The 18,684-nt window shown below is 57.8% G+C and overlaps 1 protein-coding gene across 1 annotated transcript in view; it reads right to left on the minus strand.

Moving 5' to 3' along the window:
* The window catches only part of lamb2 (laminin, beta 2 (laminin S)), a 225,365-nt gene that overhangs the window by 134,642 nt on the left and 72,039 nt on the right, over positions 1-18,684 (minus strand). The window contains exons 2-3 of the mRNA XM_059943867.1: positions 18,278-18,447; positions 8,998-9,133 (exon numbers count right to left, since the gene is read on the minus strand). Of these exons, the coding sequence (XP_059799850.1) occupies positions 8,998-9,133; positions 18,278-18,447 (306 nt within the window). The remainder of the gene's footprint in view (positions 1-8,997; positions 9,134-18,277; positions 18,448-18,684) is intronic.

An 18,684-nucleotide genomic window follows, 5' to 3' on the forward strand; every position in this document is an offset into this window, starting at 1 on the left:
CACCCCTCACCCCTCACCCTCACACCCTCACACCTCCCTCACCCCTCACACCCCTCACACCCCTCACACCCTCACACTCCTCACACCCCTCACACCTCACCCCTCACACTCCTCACACCCTCACCCTCCCCTCACACCCCTCACCCTCACTCCTCACCCCTCACCCCTCACACTCCTCACCCCTCACACCTCACCCCTCACACTCCTCACACCCCTCACCCCTCACACCTCACCCCTCACACTCCTCACACCCTCACACCTCACCCCTCACACTCCTCACACCCCTCACACCCCTCACCCCTCACACTCCTCACCCCTCACACCCTCACCCCTCACACCTCACACCCCTCACACCCTCACCCCTCACACCCTCACCCCTCACCCCTCACACCCTCACCCCCTCACCCTCACCTCCTCACACCCCTCACACCCTCACCCCCTCACACCCTCACCCCTCACACTCCTCACACCCCTCACCCTCACCCCTCACCCCTCACACTCCCTCACCCCTCACACCCTCACACCCCTCACCCCTCACCCCTCACTCCTCACCCCTCACCCCTCACTCCTCACACCCCTCACACCCTCACCCCTCACACTCCTCACACCCCTCACACCCCTCACCCTCACTCCTCACTCACCCCTCACACCCTCACTCCCTCACCCCTCACACCCCTCACCCCTCACACCTCACACCCCTCACTCCTCACACCCCTCACCCCTCACTCCTCACCCCTCACACCTCACACTCCTCACACCCTCACACCCCTCACCCCTCACCCCTCACCCCTCACACTCCTCACACCCCTCACACCTCACCCCTCACACTCCTCACACCCCTCACCCCTCACCCCTCACACTCCTCACACCCCTCACACCTCACCCTCACACTCCTCACACCCTCACCCCTCACACTCCTCACACCCCTCACACCCCTCACCCTCACCTCACCCCTCACCTCACTCTCACCCCTCACCCCTCACCCCCTCACACCTCACACCCTCACTCCTCACACCCCTCACCCCTCACTCCTCACCCCTCACCCCTCACACTCCTCACACCCCTCACACCCTCACCCCCCTCACCCCTCACCCCTCACCCTCACCCCTCACCCCTCACACTCCTCACACCCTCACACCCCTCACTCCTCACACCCCTCACACCCCTCACCCCTCACACTCCTCACACCCCTCACCCCTCACATCACCTCACCCCTCACCCCTCACACTCCTCACACCCCTCACACCTCACCCCTCACACTCCTCACACCCCTCACCCCTCACTCCTCACACCTCACACCCCTCACCCCTCACTCCTCACCCCTCACCCCTCACACTCCTCACACCCCTCACACCTCACCCCTCACACTCCTCACACCCTCACCCCTCACACCTCACCCCTCACACTCCTCACACCCCTCACACCTCACCCCTCACACTCCTCACACCCCTTCACCCCTCACCCCTCACACTCCTCACCCCTCACCCCTCACCCTCACCCCTCACACTCCTCACACCCTCACACCTCACCCCTCACACCTCACACCCCTCACCCTCCTCACACCCTCCACCCCTCACCCCTCACTCCCTCACCCTCACCCCTCACACTCCTCACCCCCTCACCCCTCACCCCTCACCCCTCACCCCTCACACCCCTCACACCTCACCCCTCACACTCCTCACCCCTCACCCTCACACCTCACCCCTCACACTCCTCACACCCCTCACACCTCACCCCTCACACTCCTCACCCCTCACCCCTCACCCCTCACACTCCTCACCCCTCACTCCTCACCCCTCACCCCTCACACCCTCACACCTCACACCCCTCACTCCTCACACCCCTCACCCTCACTCCTCACCCTCACCCCTCACACTCCTCACACCCCACACCCCTCACCCCTCACACTCCTCACCCCTCACACCCCTCACCCCTCACCCTCACTCCTCACCCCTCACCCCTCACACTCCTCACCCCTCACACTCCTCACACCCCTCACCCCTCACCCCTCACTCCTCACCCCTCACCCCTCACTCCTCACACCCCTCACACTCCTCACCCCTCACACTCCTCACACCCCTCACACCCCTCACCCCTCACTCCTCACCCCTCACCCCTCACACTCCTCACTCCTCACACCCCTCACACCCCTCACCCCTCACACCTCACACCCTCACTCCTCACACCCTCACCCCTCACTCCTCACCCCTCACACCTCACTCTCACACCCCTCACACCCCTCACCCCTCACTCCTCACCCCTCACACTCCTCACACCCCTCACACCTCACCCCTCACACTCCTCACACCCTCACCCCTCACCCCTCACACTCCTCACACCCCTCACACCTCACCCCTCACACTCCTCACACCCTCACCCTCACACTCCTCACACCCCTCACACCCCTCACCCCTCACACTCCTCACCCCTCACCTCACTCCTCACCCCTCACCCTCACCCCCTCACACCTCACACCCCTCACTCCTCACACCCCTCACCCCTCACTCCTCACCCTCACCCCTCACACTCCACACCCCTCACACCCCTCACCCCCTCACCCCTCACCCCTCACTCCTCACCCCTCACCCCTCACACTCCTCACACCCTCACACCCTCACTCCTCACACCCCTCACACCCCTCACCCCTCACACTCCTCACACCCCTCACCCCTCACTCCCTCACCCTCACCCTCACACTCCTCACACCCCTCACACCTCACCCCTCACACTCCTCACACCCCTCACCCCTCACTCCTCACACCCTCACACCCTCACTCCCTCACACCCCTCACTCCTCACCCCTCACCCCTCACACCTCACACCTCACCCCTCACACCTCACACCACCCCTCACTCCCTCACACCTCACCCCTCACTCCTCACCCCCTCACTCCTCACACCCCTCACCCCTCACCCCTCACTCCTCACCCCTCACCCTCCTCACACCCCTCACACCCTCACACCCTCACTCCTCACACCTCCTCACACCCCTCACCCCTCACTCCTCCCCTCACACCTCCACACTCCTCACACCCCTCACACCTCACACCCTCCTCACACCCCTCACCCCTCACTCACCCTCACCCCTCACTCCTCACCCCCTCACACCTCACACCCCTCACACTCCTCACCCCTCACACTCCTCACCCCTCACCCCTCACTCCTCACCCCTCACCCCTCACACTCCTCACCCCTCACACTCCTCACACCCCTCACCCCTCACCCCTCACTCCTCACCCCTCACCCTCACTCCTCACACCCCTCACACCTCACCCCTCACACCCCTCACACCCCTCACCCCTCACTCCTCACCCCTCACACCTCACACCTCACACCCCTCACACCCTCACCCTCACACCCTCACACCTCACACCCCTCACTCCTCACACCCTCACCCCTCACTCCTCACCCCTCACACTCCTCACACCCCTCACCCCTCACAATCCTCACCCTCACCCCTCACCCCTCACTCCTCACCCCTCACACCCCTCACCCCACACCCTCACTCCTCACACCCCTCACACCTCACACCCCTCACCCTCACACTCCTCACCCCTCACACTCCTCACCACTCACCCCTCACTCCTCACCCCTCACCCCTCACACTCCTCACCCCTCACACTCCTCACACCCCTCACCCTCACCCCTCACTCCTCACCCTCACCCTCACTCCTCACACCCCTCACACTCCTCACCCCTCACCCCTCACACTCCTCACACCCTCACCCCTCACACTCCTCACCCCTCACCCCTCACTCCTCACCCTCACCCCTCACACTCCTCACCCCTCACACTCCTCACACCCCTCACCCCTCACCCCTCACTCCTCACCCCTCACCCCTCACTCCTCACACCCCTCACACTCCTCACCCCTCACACTCCTCACACCCCTCACACCCCTCACCCCTCACTCCTCACCCCTCACCCCTCACACTCCTCACTCCTCACACCCCTCACACCCCTCACCCTCTCACCTCACACCCCTCACTCCTCACACCCCTCACCCCTCACCCCTCACCCCTCACACCTCACACTCCTCACACCCCTCACACCCCTCACCCTCACTCCCTCACACCCTCACACCCTCACACCCCTCACACCTCACCCCTCACACCTCACACCCTCACCCCTCACCCCTCACACTCCTCACACCTCACCCTCACCCCTCACACTCCTCACACCTCACCCCTCACACTCCTCACACCCCTCACACCCCTCACCCCTCACACTCCTCACCCCTCAACCCTCACTCCCTCACCCCTCACCCCTCACCCCCTCACACCTCACACCCCTCACTCCTCACACCCCTCACCCCTCACTCCTCACCCCTCACCCCTCACACTCCTCACACCCCTCACACCCCTCACCCCCCTCCCCCTCACCCCTCACTCCTCACCCCTCACCCCTCACACTCCTCACACCCCTCACACCCCTCACTCCTCACACCCTCACACCCCTCACCCTCACACTCCTCACACCCCTCACCCTCACCATTCACCTCACCCCTCACCCCTCACACTCCTCACACCCCTCACACCTCACCCCTCACACTCCTCACACCCCTCACCCTCACTCCTCACACCTCACACCCTCACCCTCACTCCTCACCCCTCACCCCTCACACTCCTCACACCCCTCACACCTCACCCCTCACACTCCTCACACCCCTCACCCCTCACACCTCACCCCTCACACTCCTCACACCCCTCACACCTCACCCCTCACACTCCTCACCCCTCACCCTCACCCCTCACACTCCTCACACCCCTCACACCCTCACTCCTCACCCCTCACACCCCTCACCCCTCACACTCCTCACACCCCTCACCCCTCACCTCACCTCACCCTCACCCCTCACACTCCTCACACCCCTCACACCTCACCCTCACACTCCTCACACCCTCACCCCTCACTCCTCACACCTCACACCCCTCACCCCTCACTCCTCACCCCTCACCCCTCACACTCCTCACACCCCTCACACCTCACCCCTCACACTCCTCACACCCCTCACCCCTCACACCTCACCCTCACACTCCTCACACCCCTCACACCTCACCCCTCACACTCCCTCACACCCCTCACCCTCACCCCTCACACTCCTCACCCCTCACCCCTCACTCCTCACCCCTCACCCCTCACACCCCTCACACCTCACACCCTCACTCCTCACACCCCTCACCCCTCACTCCTCACCCCTCACCCCTCACACCTCACACCCCTCACACCTCACACCCCTCACCCCTCACACCCCTCACCCCTCACTCCTCACCCCTCACCCCTCACACTCCTCACACCCCTCACACCTCACACCCTCACACTCCTCACCCCTCACACTCCTCACCTCCCCTCACACCTCACCCCTCACACCCCTCACACCCTCACCCCTCACACTCCTCACACCCCTCACCCCTCACCCTCACTCACACCCTCACCCTCACTCCTCACACCCCTCACACTCCTCACCCCTCACACCCCTCACCACCCCTCACCCCTCACTCCTCACCCCTCACACCTCACACTCCTCACACCCCTCACACCCCTCACCCCTCACACCCTCACACCTCACCCCTCACTCCTCACACCCTCACCCCTCACTCCTCACCCTCACACTCCTCACACCCCTCACCCCTCACAATCCTCACCCCTCACCCCTCACCCCTCACTCCTCACCCCTCACACCCCTCACTCCCCACACCCCTCACCCTCACACCCCTCACACCTCACACCCCTCACCCCTCACACCCTCACCCCTCACACTCCTCACCACTCACCCCTCACTCCTCACCCCTCACCCCTCACACTCCTCACCCCTCACACTCCTCACACCCCTCACCCCTCACCCCTCACTCCTCACCCCTCACCCCTCACTCCTCACACCCCTCACACTCCTCACCCCTCACCCCTCACACTCCTCACACCCCTCACCCCTCACACTCCTCACCCCTCACCCCTCACCCTCACCCCTCACCCCTCACACCCCTCACCCCTCACACCCCTCACACCCCTCACACCTCACACCCCTCACTCCTCACACCCCTCACCCCTCACTCCTCACCCCTCACTCCTCACACCCCTCACACTCCTCACCCCTCACCCCTCACTCCTCACCCCTCACACTCCTCACACCCCTCACACCTCTCCTCACACTCCTCACACCCCTCACCCCTCACTCCTCACACTCCTCACACCCCTCACACCTCACCCCTCACACTCCTCACACCCCTCACCCCTCACCCCTCACACTCCTCACACCCCTCACACCTCACCCCTCACACTCCTCACCCCTCACACCTCACCCCTCACACTCCTCACACCCCTCACACCCCTCACCCCTCACACTCCTCACCCCCTCACCCCTCACTCCTCACCCCTCACCCCTCACCCCCCTCACACCTCACACCCCTCACTCCTCACACCCCTCACCCCTCACTCCTCACCCCTCACACTCCTCACACCCCTCACACCCCTCACCCCTCACACTCCTCACCCCTCACCCCTCACCCCTCACTCCTCACCCCTCACCCCTCACACTCCTCACACCCCTCACCCCCTCACTCCTCACACCCCCTCACACCCTCACCCCTCACACTCCTCACACCCCTCACCCCTCACTCCTCACCCCCTCACACTCCACACACCCCTCACACCTCACCCCTCACACTCCTCACACCCCTCACCCCTCACTCCTCACACCTCACACCCCTCACCCCTCACTCCTCACCCCTCACCCCTCACACTCCTCACACCCCTCACCTCAACCCTCACACTCCTCACACCCTCACCCCTCACACCTCACCCCTCACACTCCTCACACCCCTCACACCTCACCCCTCACACTCCTCACACCCCTTCACCCCTCACCCTCACACTCCTCACCCCTCACCCCTCACTCCTCACCCCTCACCCCTCACCCCTCACCCCTCACACCCCTCACTCACACCCCTCACTCCTCACACCCCTCACCCCTCACTCCTCACCCCTCACCCCTCACACTCCTCACACCCCTCACACCCCTCACCCCTCACACTCCTCACACCCCTCACCCCTCACTCCTCACCCTCACTCCTCACACCCCTCACACCCCTCACTCCTCACACCCTCACACCCCTCACTCCTCACACCCCTCACACCCCTCACCCCTCACCCCTCACACTCCTCACACCCTCACCCCTCACCCTCACCCCTCACTCCTCACACTCCTCACACCCTCACACCTCACACCCTCACACTCCTCACACCCCTCACCCCTCACTCCTCACACCCTCACACCCCTCACCCCTCACTCCTCACACTCCTCACTCCTCACCCACCCCTCACACCCTCACACTCCTCACACCCCTCACACCCTCACACCCTCACCCCTCACTCCCCTCACACCCTCACCCCTCACCCCTCACTCCTCACCCTCACACCTCACACCCCTCACACCCCACTCCTCACACCCTCACTCCTCACACCTCCTCACACCCTCACCCCTCACTCCTCACCCCTCACCCCTCACACTCCTCACCCCTCACACCCTCACTCCTCACCCCTCACACCCCACACCCCTCACTCCTCACACCTCACACCCCTCACCCCTCACTCCTCACACTCCTCACCCCTCACCCTCACACCCCTCACCCCTCACCCCTCACTCCTCACACCCCTCACACCTCACACCCCTCACTCCTCACACCCCTCACCCCTCACACTCCTCACACCCCTCACCCCTCACTCCTCACCCCTCACCCCTCACACTCCACACCCCTCACACCTCACTCCTCACACTCCTCACACCCTCACCCCTCACTCCTCACACCTCACACCCCTCACCCCTCACTCCCTCACACTCCTCACTCCTCACACCTCACACCCCTCACTCCTCACCCCTCACACCCCTCACCCCTCACACCTCACACTCCTCACACCCCTCACCCCTCACCCTCACCCCCTCACCCCTCACTCCTCACACCTCACCCCTCACCCCTCACTCCTCACACCCCTCACCCCTCACTCCTCACACTCCTCACACCCCTCACCCCTCACTCCTCACACCCCTCACTCCTCACACCTCACACCCCTCACCCCTCACTCCTCACACTCCTCACACCCCTCACCCCTCACTCCTCACACCCCTCACCCCTCACCCCTCACTCCTCACACCCCTCACCCCTCACTCCTCACACTCCTCACCCCTCACTCCACACCCTCACTCCTCACACCTCACACCCTCACCCCTCACCTCCTCACACTCCTCACACCCTCACCCCTCACCCTCACTCCTCACACCCCTCACCCCTCACCCCTCACTCCTCACACCCCTCACCCCTCACTCCTCACACCCCTCACCCCTCACCCCTCACCCCTCACACCCCTCACCCCTCACCCCTCACACCCCTCACCCCTCACCCCTCACTCCTCACCCCTCACTCCTCACACCCCTCACCTCCTCACACCCTCACCCCTCACACCCCTCACACTCCTCACCCCTCACCCCTCACACCTCACCCCTCACCCCTCACACTCCTCACACCCCTCACCCCTCACCCCCTCACTCCTCACACCCCTCACCCCTCACTCCTCACACCCCTCACCCCTCACACTCCTCACACCCCTCACCCCTCACTCCTCACACCCCTCACCCCTCACACCCCTCACCCCTCACTCCCTCACCCCCACACCCCTCACACCTCACCCCCCTCACACCTCACCCCTCACACCCCTCACCCCTCACCCCTCACACTCCTCACCCCTCACACCTCACCCCCCTCACCCCTCACTCCTCACCCCACACCCCTCACCCCCCTCACACCTCACTCCACACCCCACACCCCTCACCCCCCTCACTCCTCACCCCCCTCACACCCCTCACCCCTCACACCCCTCACCCCTCACCCCTCACACTCCTCACCCCTCACACCTCACCCCCCTCACCCCTCACTCCTCACCCCCACACCCCTCACCCCCCTCACACCTCACTCCACACCCCACACTCACCCCCCTCACTCCTCACCGTTCTCTGACTGCCACCAGGCCTCCTTGCGGTACTGGGCGAAGGTGGTGATGACGTTCTGAACTCTGTGGCTGTGGGGGTTACGCAGTCGGTCGTACGGTTTGCGGGAGTCACAGATGAAACATTTCTTTTCATCCTGTTGGGGATGAAGAGATGAGGGTTTTACCTGCCAGTAGGCAGTGAGAGCTCGGAGCCTCTCCTTCCTCTGCTCCCCCTCCCTCTCCCCTCCACCACCCTCCCACACCTCTTCCACCAACCTCCCTCTCCTCCCCTTCTCCCTCACCTCCTCTCACCCACCCTGTCCTCTCTCCTCCTCCCTTCACCCTCTCCTCTCACTCTCTCTCCCACCCTCCCTCTCCTCCTCCTTTCCCTATCTCCTCTCATCCCACACTCTCCTCTTCTGCCCCCACCAACCTCCTCTCTCCCCAACCCTACCTCTCCGCCCCTCACCCTCACTCCTCTCTCCCCCACCCTCCCTCTCCTCCCCCATGGGCACACTCCCGCTCCCTGTTCACTCTCGATGGCCAGGCCTGATTCACCTACATTGTTTACACACCATGGTGGGTCGTATGTCAAGTAACGTCCCGTCGGAGTACATCACCGACAGCCTGTCCTGGTTTAACCGCAGCCAAGAAAGATCACCGGTGCCTCAGCACGGCCCGGTCAACCACCACCAGTGCCCCCCAGAAAGCACCCTATTCAGATGCTTCCTGTGGCACGGCCATTGCTCTGCCCGTGACCACGGGAAACCGCAGAGATTTGTGGACACGGCTCAGCACGTCAGGGAAACCAGCCTCCCCTCCATGGACATCTCTCAGAGCCTCAGCCAGCATCACCTGTCCCAGACATTCTCTCTCTGCCCCCTCCCCCCACTGGGCAGAAGATGCAAAAGTTTGAAGGCACGTCCCACCAGGTTCGAGGAAGCTTCCACCCACTACTATAAAACTCTCAAACAGTCCCCGAGCGTGACAAGATGGACTCCTGTACTCACAGTCCTCCTCGTTATCACCTTGCACCTCACTGCCTACCAGCAGTGCACTCTCTCTGTAACCGTTACACGTTATCCTGCACTCCGTTACAGTTTTACCTTTTTCTAAACTCATTCCAATGTTTAAAAGAGAGGAAAGAGTGGATCTCGGACTGCTGGAAAACGATGCTGGAGAGATGGTCATGGGGGGACAACAAAATGGCGGATAAACTGAATAAGTGTTTTGCATCAGTCTTCACTGTGGAAGACACTGGCAGTGTGGTGGAAGCTCCAAGTGTCGGAGCAGGAAGTGAGTAAAGTTACCAAACCTAGAGAAGGGGTTCTTGGGGAACAGAAAGGTCTGCAGGTAGATAAATACACCAACTGGTCCAGGTGACACGCCAGAGTTGTGGGACATTGCAGATGACACTCCACTCTCCAAGGAGGGAGAGAGGCAGAAGAAAGGAAACTTTAGGCCAGTTAATCTGACCTCAGTGGCTGTCTGTCAGCGACTAACGGTGATCAAGAGGGATCTGTGTTGGGACCAAATCTTTTAACGTTTTATGCCAATAATTTGGATGATGGAATTGATGGATAGGTGGAGGGGCAGGTGGCTTTGAGGAAGTAGAGAGGCAACAGAAGGACTTAGACAGATTAGGGAATGGGCAAAGAAATGGCAGATGGAATACTGTGTTGGGAAGTCTGTGGTCATGCACTTTGATAGAATAAATGACTATTTTCTAAATGGAGAGGAAATACAAAACATCTGGGGTGAAAAGGGACTCGGATGTCCTTGGGCCGGATTCCTTAATGGTTAATTTGCAGGTTGAGTCTATGGGGAGGAAGGCAAATGTAATGTTAGCATTTATTTCAAGAGACTAGAATTAAAAACAAGGATATACTGTTGAGACTTTATAAAGCACTGGTGAGGCCTCACTGGGAGTATTGTGAGCAGTTTTGGGCCCCTTATCTTAGAAAAGATGTGCTGAAACTGGAGAGGGTTGAAAGAGGTTCGTGAAAATGAGTCCAGGACTGACTGGCTTGTCACAGAAAGAACCTCTGGTGGCTTTCGCGTTCTCGTGTGGTCACTAGAATTCAGAAGGATGAGGGGTGACCTCACTGAAATCTATCGAGTGGTGAAAGGTCTTTATAGAGTGGATGTGGAGAGGATGTTTCCTACAGTGGGTGAGTCGTGGACCAGAGGACACAGAGAGAGTGGATGTGGAGAGGATGTTTCCTATAGTGGGGGAGTCTCGGACCAGAGGGCACAGATAGAGTGGATGTGGAGAGGATATTTCCTATAGTGGGGGAGTCATGGACCAGAGGACACAGATAGAGTGGATGTGGAGAGGATGTTTCCTATAGTGGGGGAGTCGTGGACCAGAGGACACAGACAGAGTGGATGTGGAGAGGATATTTCCTATAGTGAGGGAGTCTCGGACCAGAGGGCACAGATAGAGTGGATGTGGAGAGGATATTTCCTATAGTGGGGGAGTCATGGACCAGAGGACACAGATAGAGTGGATGTGGAGAGGATGTTTCCTATAGTGGGGGTGTCTAGGACCAGAGGACACAGATAGAGTGGATGTGGAGAGGATATTTCCTATAGTGGGGGAGTCATGGACCAGAGGACACAGATAGAGTGGATGTGGAGAGGATGTTTCCTATAGTGGGGGAGTCGTGGACCAGAGGACACAGACAGAGTGGATGTGGAGAGGATATTTCCTATAGTGAGGGAGTCTCGGACCAGAGGGCACAGATAGAGTGGATGTGGAGAGGATATTTCCTATAGTGGGGGAGTCATGGACCAGAGGACACAGATAGAGTGGATGTGGAGAGGATGTTTCCTATAGTGGGGGAGTCGTGGACCAGAGGACACAGATAGAGTGGATGTGGAGAGGATGTTTCCTACAGTGGGGGAGACTAGGACCAGAGGACACAGACAGAGTGGATGTGGAGAGGATGTTTCCTATAGTGGGGGAGTCTAGGACCAGAGGACACAGATAGAGTGGATGTGGAGAGGATGTTTCCTGTGGTGGGAGAGTCCAAAACCAGAGGATACAGATAGAGTGGATGTGGAGAGGATGTTTCCTATAGTGGGGGAGTCTAGGACCAGAGGGCACAGACAGAGTGGATGTGGAGAGGATGTTTCCTATAGTGGGGGTGTCTAGGACCAGAGGACACAGATAGAGTGGATGTGGAGAGGATGTTTCCTATAGTGGGGGAGACTAGGACCAGAAGACACAGATAGAGTGGATGTGGAGAGGATGTTTCCTACAGTGCGGGAGTCTAAGACCAAGGGACACAGATAGAGTGGATGTGGAGAGGATGTTTCCTACAGTGGGTGAGTCGTGGACCAGAGGACACAGATAGAGTGGATGTGGAGAGGATGTTTCCTATAGTGGGGGAGTCTAGGACCAGAGGACACAGATAGACTGGATGTGGAGAGGATGTTTCTTGTAGTGGGGGAGTCTAGGACCAGAGAACACAGATAGACTGGATGTGGAGAGGATGTTTCCTATAGTGGGGGAGTCTAGGACCAGAGGACACAGATAGAGTGGATGTGGAGAGGATGTTTCCTATAGGGGGGGAGTCAAGGGCCAGAGGACACAGATAGAGTGGATGTGGAGAGGATGTTTCCCATAGTGGGGGTGACTAGGACCAGAGGACACAGATAGAGTGGATGTGGAGAGGATGTTTCCTGTGGTGGGAGAGTCCAAGAACAGAGGACAGATAGAGTGGATGTGGAGAGGATGTTTCCTATAGTGGGGGTGTCTAGGACCAGAGGACACTGTTAGAGTGGATGTGGAGAGGATGTTTCCTATAGTGGGGGAGTCTAGGACCAGAGGACACAGATAGAGTGGATGTGGAGAGGATGTTTCCTATAGTGGGGGAGTCGTGGACCAGAGGACACAGATAGAGTGGATGTGGAGAGGATGTTTCCTATAGTGGGGGTGTCTAGGACCAGAGGACACAAATAGAGTGGATGTGGAGAGGATGTTTCCTACAGTGGGTGAGTCGTGGACCAGAGGACACAGATAGAGTGGATGTGGAGAGGATGTTTCCTATAGTGGGGGAGTCTAGGACCAGAGGACACAGATAGAGTGGATGTGGAGAGGATGTTTCCTATAGTGGGGGAGTCTAGGACCAGAGGACACAGATAGAGTGGATGTGGAGAGGGTCTTTCCTATAGTGGGTGAGTCGTGGACCACAGGACACAGATAGAGTGGAGGTGGAGAGGATGTTTCCTATAGTGGGGGAGTCTAGGACCAGAGGACACTGATAGAGTGGATGTGGAGAGGATGTTTCCTATAGTGGGGGAGTCTAGGTCCAGAGGACACTGATAGAGTGGATGTGGCGAGGATGTTTCCTATAGTGGGAGAGTCAAGGACCAGAGGACACAGATAGAGTGGATGTGGAGAGGATGTTTCCTATAGTGGGGGTATCTAGGACCAGAGGACACCGATAGAGTGGATGTGGAGAGGATGTTTCCTATAGTGGGGGTGTCTAGGACCAGAGGACACAAATAGAGTGGATGTGGAGAGGATGTTTCCTACAGTGGGTGAGTCGTGGACCAGAGGACACAGATAGAGTGGATGTGGAGAGGATGTTTCCTATAGTGGGGGAGTCTAGGACCAGAGGACACAGATAGAGTGGATGTGGAGAGGATGTTTCCTATAGTGGGGGAGTCTAGGACCAGAGGACACAGATAGAGTGGATGTGGAGAGGGTCTTTCCTATAGTGGGTGAGTCGTGGACCACAGGACACAGATAGAGTGGAGGTGGAGAGGATGTTTCCTATAGTGGGGGAGTCTAGGACCAGAGGACACTGATAGAGTGGATGTGGAGAGGATGTTTCCTATAGTGGGGGAGTCTAGGTCCAGAGGACACTGATAGAGTGGATGTGGCGAGGATGTTTCCTATAGTGGGAGAGTCAAGGACCAGAGGACACAGATAGAGTGGATGTGGAGAGGATGTTTCCTATAGTGGGGGTGTCTAGGACCAGAGGACACCGATAGAGTGGATGTGGAGAGGATATTTCCTATAGTGGGGGAGTCATGGACCAGAGGACACAGATAGAGTGGATGTGGAGAGGATGTTTCCTATAGTGGGGGAGTCGTGGACCAGAGGACACAGACAGAGTGGATGTGGAGAGGATATTTCCTATAGTGAGGGAGTCTCGGACCAGAGGGCACAGATAGAGTGGATGTGGAGAGGATATTTCCTATAGTGGGGGAGTCATGGACCAGAGGACACAGATAGAGTGGATGTGGAGAGGATGTTTCCTATAGTGGGGGAGTCGTGGACCAGAGGACACAGATAGAGTGGATGTGGAGAGGATGTTTCCTACAGTGGGGGAGACTAGGACCAGAGGACACAGACAGAGTGGATGTGGAGAGGATGTTTCCTATAGTGGGGGAGTCTAGGACCAGAGGACACAGATAGAGTGGATGTGGAGAGGATGTTTCCTGTGGTGGGAGAGTCCAAAACCAGAGGATACAGATAGAGTGGATGTGGAGAGGATGTTTCCTATAGTGGGGGAGTCTAGGACCAGAGGGCACAGACAGAGTGGATGTGGAGAGGATGTTTCCTATAGTGGGGGTGTCTAGGACCAGAGGACACAGATAGAGTGGATGTGGAGAGGATGTTTCCTATAGTGGGGGAGACTAGGACCAGAAGACACAGATAGAGTGGATGTGGAGAGGATGTTTCCTACAGTGCGGGAGTCTAAGACCAAGGGACACAGATAGAGTGGATGTGGAGAGGATGTTTCCTACAGTGGGTGAGTCGTGGACCAGAGGACACAGATAGAGTGGATGTGGAGAGGATGTTTCCTATAGTGGGGGAGTCTAGGACCAGAGGACACAGATAGACTGGATGTGGAGAGGATGTTTCTTGTAGTGGGGGAGTCTAGGACCAGAGAACACAGATAGACTGGATGTGGAGAGGATGTTTCCTATAGTGGGGGAGTCTAGGACCAGAGGACACAGATAGAGTGGATGTGGAGAGGATGTTTCCTATAGGGGGGGAGTCAAGGGCCAGAGGACACAGATAGAGTGGATGTGGAGAGGATGTTTCCCATAGTGGGGGTGACTAGGACCAGAGGACACAGATAGAGTGGATGTGGAGAGGATGTTTCCTGTGGTGGGAGAGTCCAAGAACAGAGGACAGATAGAGTGGATGTGGAGAGGATGTTTCCTATAGTGGGGGTGTCTAGGACCAGAGGACACTGTTAGAGTGGATGTGGAGAGGATGTTTCCTATAGTGGGGGAGTCTAGGACCAGAGGACACAGATAGAGTGGATGTGGAGAGGATGTTTCCTATAGTGGGGGAGTCGTGGACCAGAGGACACAGATAGAGTGGATGTGGAGAGGATGTTTCCTATAGTGGGGGTGTCTAGGACCAGAGGACACAAATAGAGTGGATGTGGAGAGGATGTTTCCTACAGTGGGTGAGTCGTGGACCAGAGGACACAGATAGAGTGGATGTGGAGAGGATGTTTCCTATAGTGGGGGAGTCTAGGACCAGAGGACACAGATAGAGTGGATGTGGAGAGGATGTTTCCTATAGTGGGGGAGTCTAGGACCAGAGGACACAGATAGAGTGGATGTGGAGAGGGTCTTTCCTATAGTGGGTGAGTCGTGGACCACAGGACACAGATAGAGTGGAGGTGGAGAGGATGTTTCCTATAGTGGGGGAGTCTAGGACCAGAGGACACTGATAGAGTGGATGTGGAGAGGATGTTTCCTATAGTGGGGGAGTCTAGGTCCAGAGGACACTGATAGAGTGGATGTGGCGAGGATGTTTCCTATAGTGGGAGAGTCAAGGACCAGAGGACACAGATAGAGTGGATGTGGAGAGGATGTTTCCTATAGTGGGGGTGTCTAGGACCAGAGGACACCGATAGAGTGGATGTGGAGAGGATGTTTCCTATAGTGGGGGTGTCTAGGACCAGAGGACACAAATAGAGTGGATGTGGAGAGGATGTTTCCTACAGTGGGTGAGTCGTGGACCAGAGGACACAGATAGAGTGGATGTGGAGAGGATGTTTCCTATAGTGGGGGAGTCTAGGACCAGAGGACACAGATAGAGTGGATGTGGAGAGGATGTTTCCTATAGTGGGGGAGTCTAGGACCAGAGGACACAGATAGAGTGGATGTGGAGAGGGTCTTTCCTATAGTGGGTGAGTCGTGGACCACAGGACACAGATAGAGTGGAGGTGGAGAGGATGTTTCCTATAGTGGGGGAGTCTAGGACCAGAGGACACTGATAGAATGGATGTGGAGAGGATGTTTCCTATAGTGGGGGAGTCTAGGTCCAGAGGACACTGATAGAGTGGATGTGGCGAGGATGTTTCCTATAGTGGGAGAGTCAAGGACCAGAGGACACAGATAGAGTGGATGTGGAGAGGATGTTTCCTATAGTGGGGGTGTCTAGGACCAGAGGACACCGATAGAGTGGATGTGGAGAGGATGTTTCCTATAGTGGGGGTGTCTAGGACCAGAGGACACAGATAGACTGGATGTGGAGAGGATGTTTCTTGTAGTGGGGGTGTCCAGGACCAGAGGACACAGATAGAGTGGATGTGGAGAGGATGTTTCCTATAGTGGGGGTGTCTAGGACCAGAGGACACTGTTAGAGTGGATGTGGAGAGGATGTTTCCTATAGTGGGGGAGTCTAGGACCAGAGGACACAGATAGAGTGGATGTGGAGAGGATGTTTCCTATAGTGGGGGAGTCGTGGACCAGAGGACACAGATAGAGTGGATGTGGAGAGGATGTTTCCTATAGTGGGGGTGTCTAGGACCAGAGGACACAAATAGAGTGGATGTGGAGAGGATGTTTCCTACAGTGGGTGAGTCGTGGACCAGAGGACACAGATAGAGTGGATGTGGAGAGGATGTTTCCTATAGTGGGGGAGTCTAGGACCAGAGGACACAGATAGAGTGGATGTGGAGAGGATGTTTCCTATAGTGGGGGAGTCTAGGACCAGAGGACACAGATAGAGTGGATGTGGAGAGGGTCTTTCCTATAGTGGGTGAGTCGTGGACCACAGGACACAGATAGAGTGGAGGTGGAGAGGATGTTTCCTATAGTGGGGGAGTCTAGGACCAGAGGACACTGATAGAGTGGATGTGGAGAGGATGTTTCCTATAGTGGGGGAGTCTAGGTCCAGAGGACACTGATAGAGTGGATGTGGCGAGGATGTTTCCTATAGTGGGAGAGTCAAGGACCAGAGGACACAGATAGAGTGGATGTGGAGAGGATGTTTCCTATAGTGGGGGTGTCTAGGACCAGAGGACACCGATAGAGTGGATGTGGAGAGGATGTTTCCTATAGTGGGGGTGTCTAGGACCAGAGGACACAGATAGAGTGGATGTAGAGAGGATGTTTCCTATAGTGGGGGTGTCCAGGACCAGAGGACACAGATAGAGTGGATGTGGAGAGGATGTTTCCTATAGTGGGGGAGTCTAGGACCAGAGGACACAGAGAGAGTGGATGTTTCCTATAGTGGGGGTGTCCAGGACCAGAGGACACAGATAGAGTGGATGTGGAGAGGATGTTTCCTATAGTGGGGGTGTCTAGGACCAGAGGACACAGATAGAGTGGATGTGGAGAGGATGTTTCCTATAGTGGGGGAGTCTCGGACCAGAGGACACAGATAGAGTGGATGTGGAGAGGATGTTTCCTATAGTGGGGGAGTCTAGGACCAGAGGGCACAGATAGTGTGGATGTGGAGAGGATGTTTCCTATAGTGGGGGAGTCTCGGACCAGAGGACACAGATAGAGTGGATGTGGAGAGGATGTTTCCTATAGTGGGGGAGATAGGACCAGAGGACACAGCCTCAGAATATTGGGGTGCCTTTTTTGCATGGAGATGAAGAGGAATTTCTTCAGCCAGAGAGTGACAAATCTGTGCTACAGGCAGCTGTGGAGGCCAAGACTTTATGTAAATATAACGCAGAGGTTGATAGATTCTTGAGTGGTCAGGACATGCAGGGAATAGGGAGAAAGCAGGAGACTGGGTCTGAGAGGAATATTGGATCGCCGATGATGAAATGGCAGAGCAGACTCGATGGGCCAAATGGCCTAATAATGCTCATATATCTATAGCTTACGGTCTCTCCTCCTATGACCTGCAAATCGAGTGTTCAGAGGCGGAGCCCAGCTGGGGCGTCCTTCCTTGACCAGCACACAGACAATGGGCCAAATAGCCTCCCTATGCACTGCAGTCTTTCTGATTTGCCAACTACAAGCATGGACCGTACCGCCACCCCACAGACGGGAAGCACTCGCGGTTCACCGACACACACCTGGAGGTGACTGACGATGCAGTACGGCTGCCTCCTCCTCAGGCCACAGGTCGATGAGGCTGTCAGCTTGTCCTTTCTGCCCACCAGCAGGTCTCCTGTCGCTGGGTAACAGCTTCCCTGGGAACAGCCCTGGGCTGGGTCTGGCTGCTCGGCAAGGCAGCTCCCCACCGCTGTGGTGGGAGAGGAGGGGAGAGAGTGCAAGGGAGGGAGATGGGGATGGAGGAGGGGAAAGGGGAAGGGGAGGGCGAGGGGCAAGGGAAAAGGGGCAGAGGGAAAATGAGAGAGTGAGAGGGAGCGAGAGAAAGAGTCATCAGACTTTCAGGCTGTCACAGTGAAAATAAACACTATTAACTCAAATCCTTCTATGTATTGCTGTCAACCTTTGATTTTTTTAGATTGTTATTTAT

This window comes from Hypanus sabinus, chromosome 19, assembly GCF_030144855.1.
Source record: "Hypanus sabinus isolate sHypSab1 chromosome 19, sHypSab1.hap1, whole genome shotgun sequence".
NCBI classification, from domain to species: Eukaryota; Metazoa; Chordata; class Chondrichthyes; order Myliobatiformes; family Dasyatidae; genus Hypanus; species Hypanus sabinus.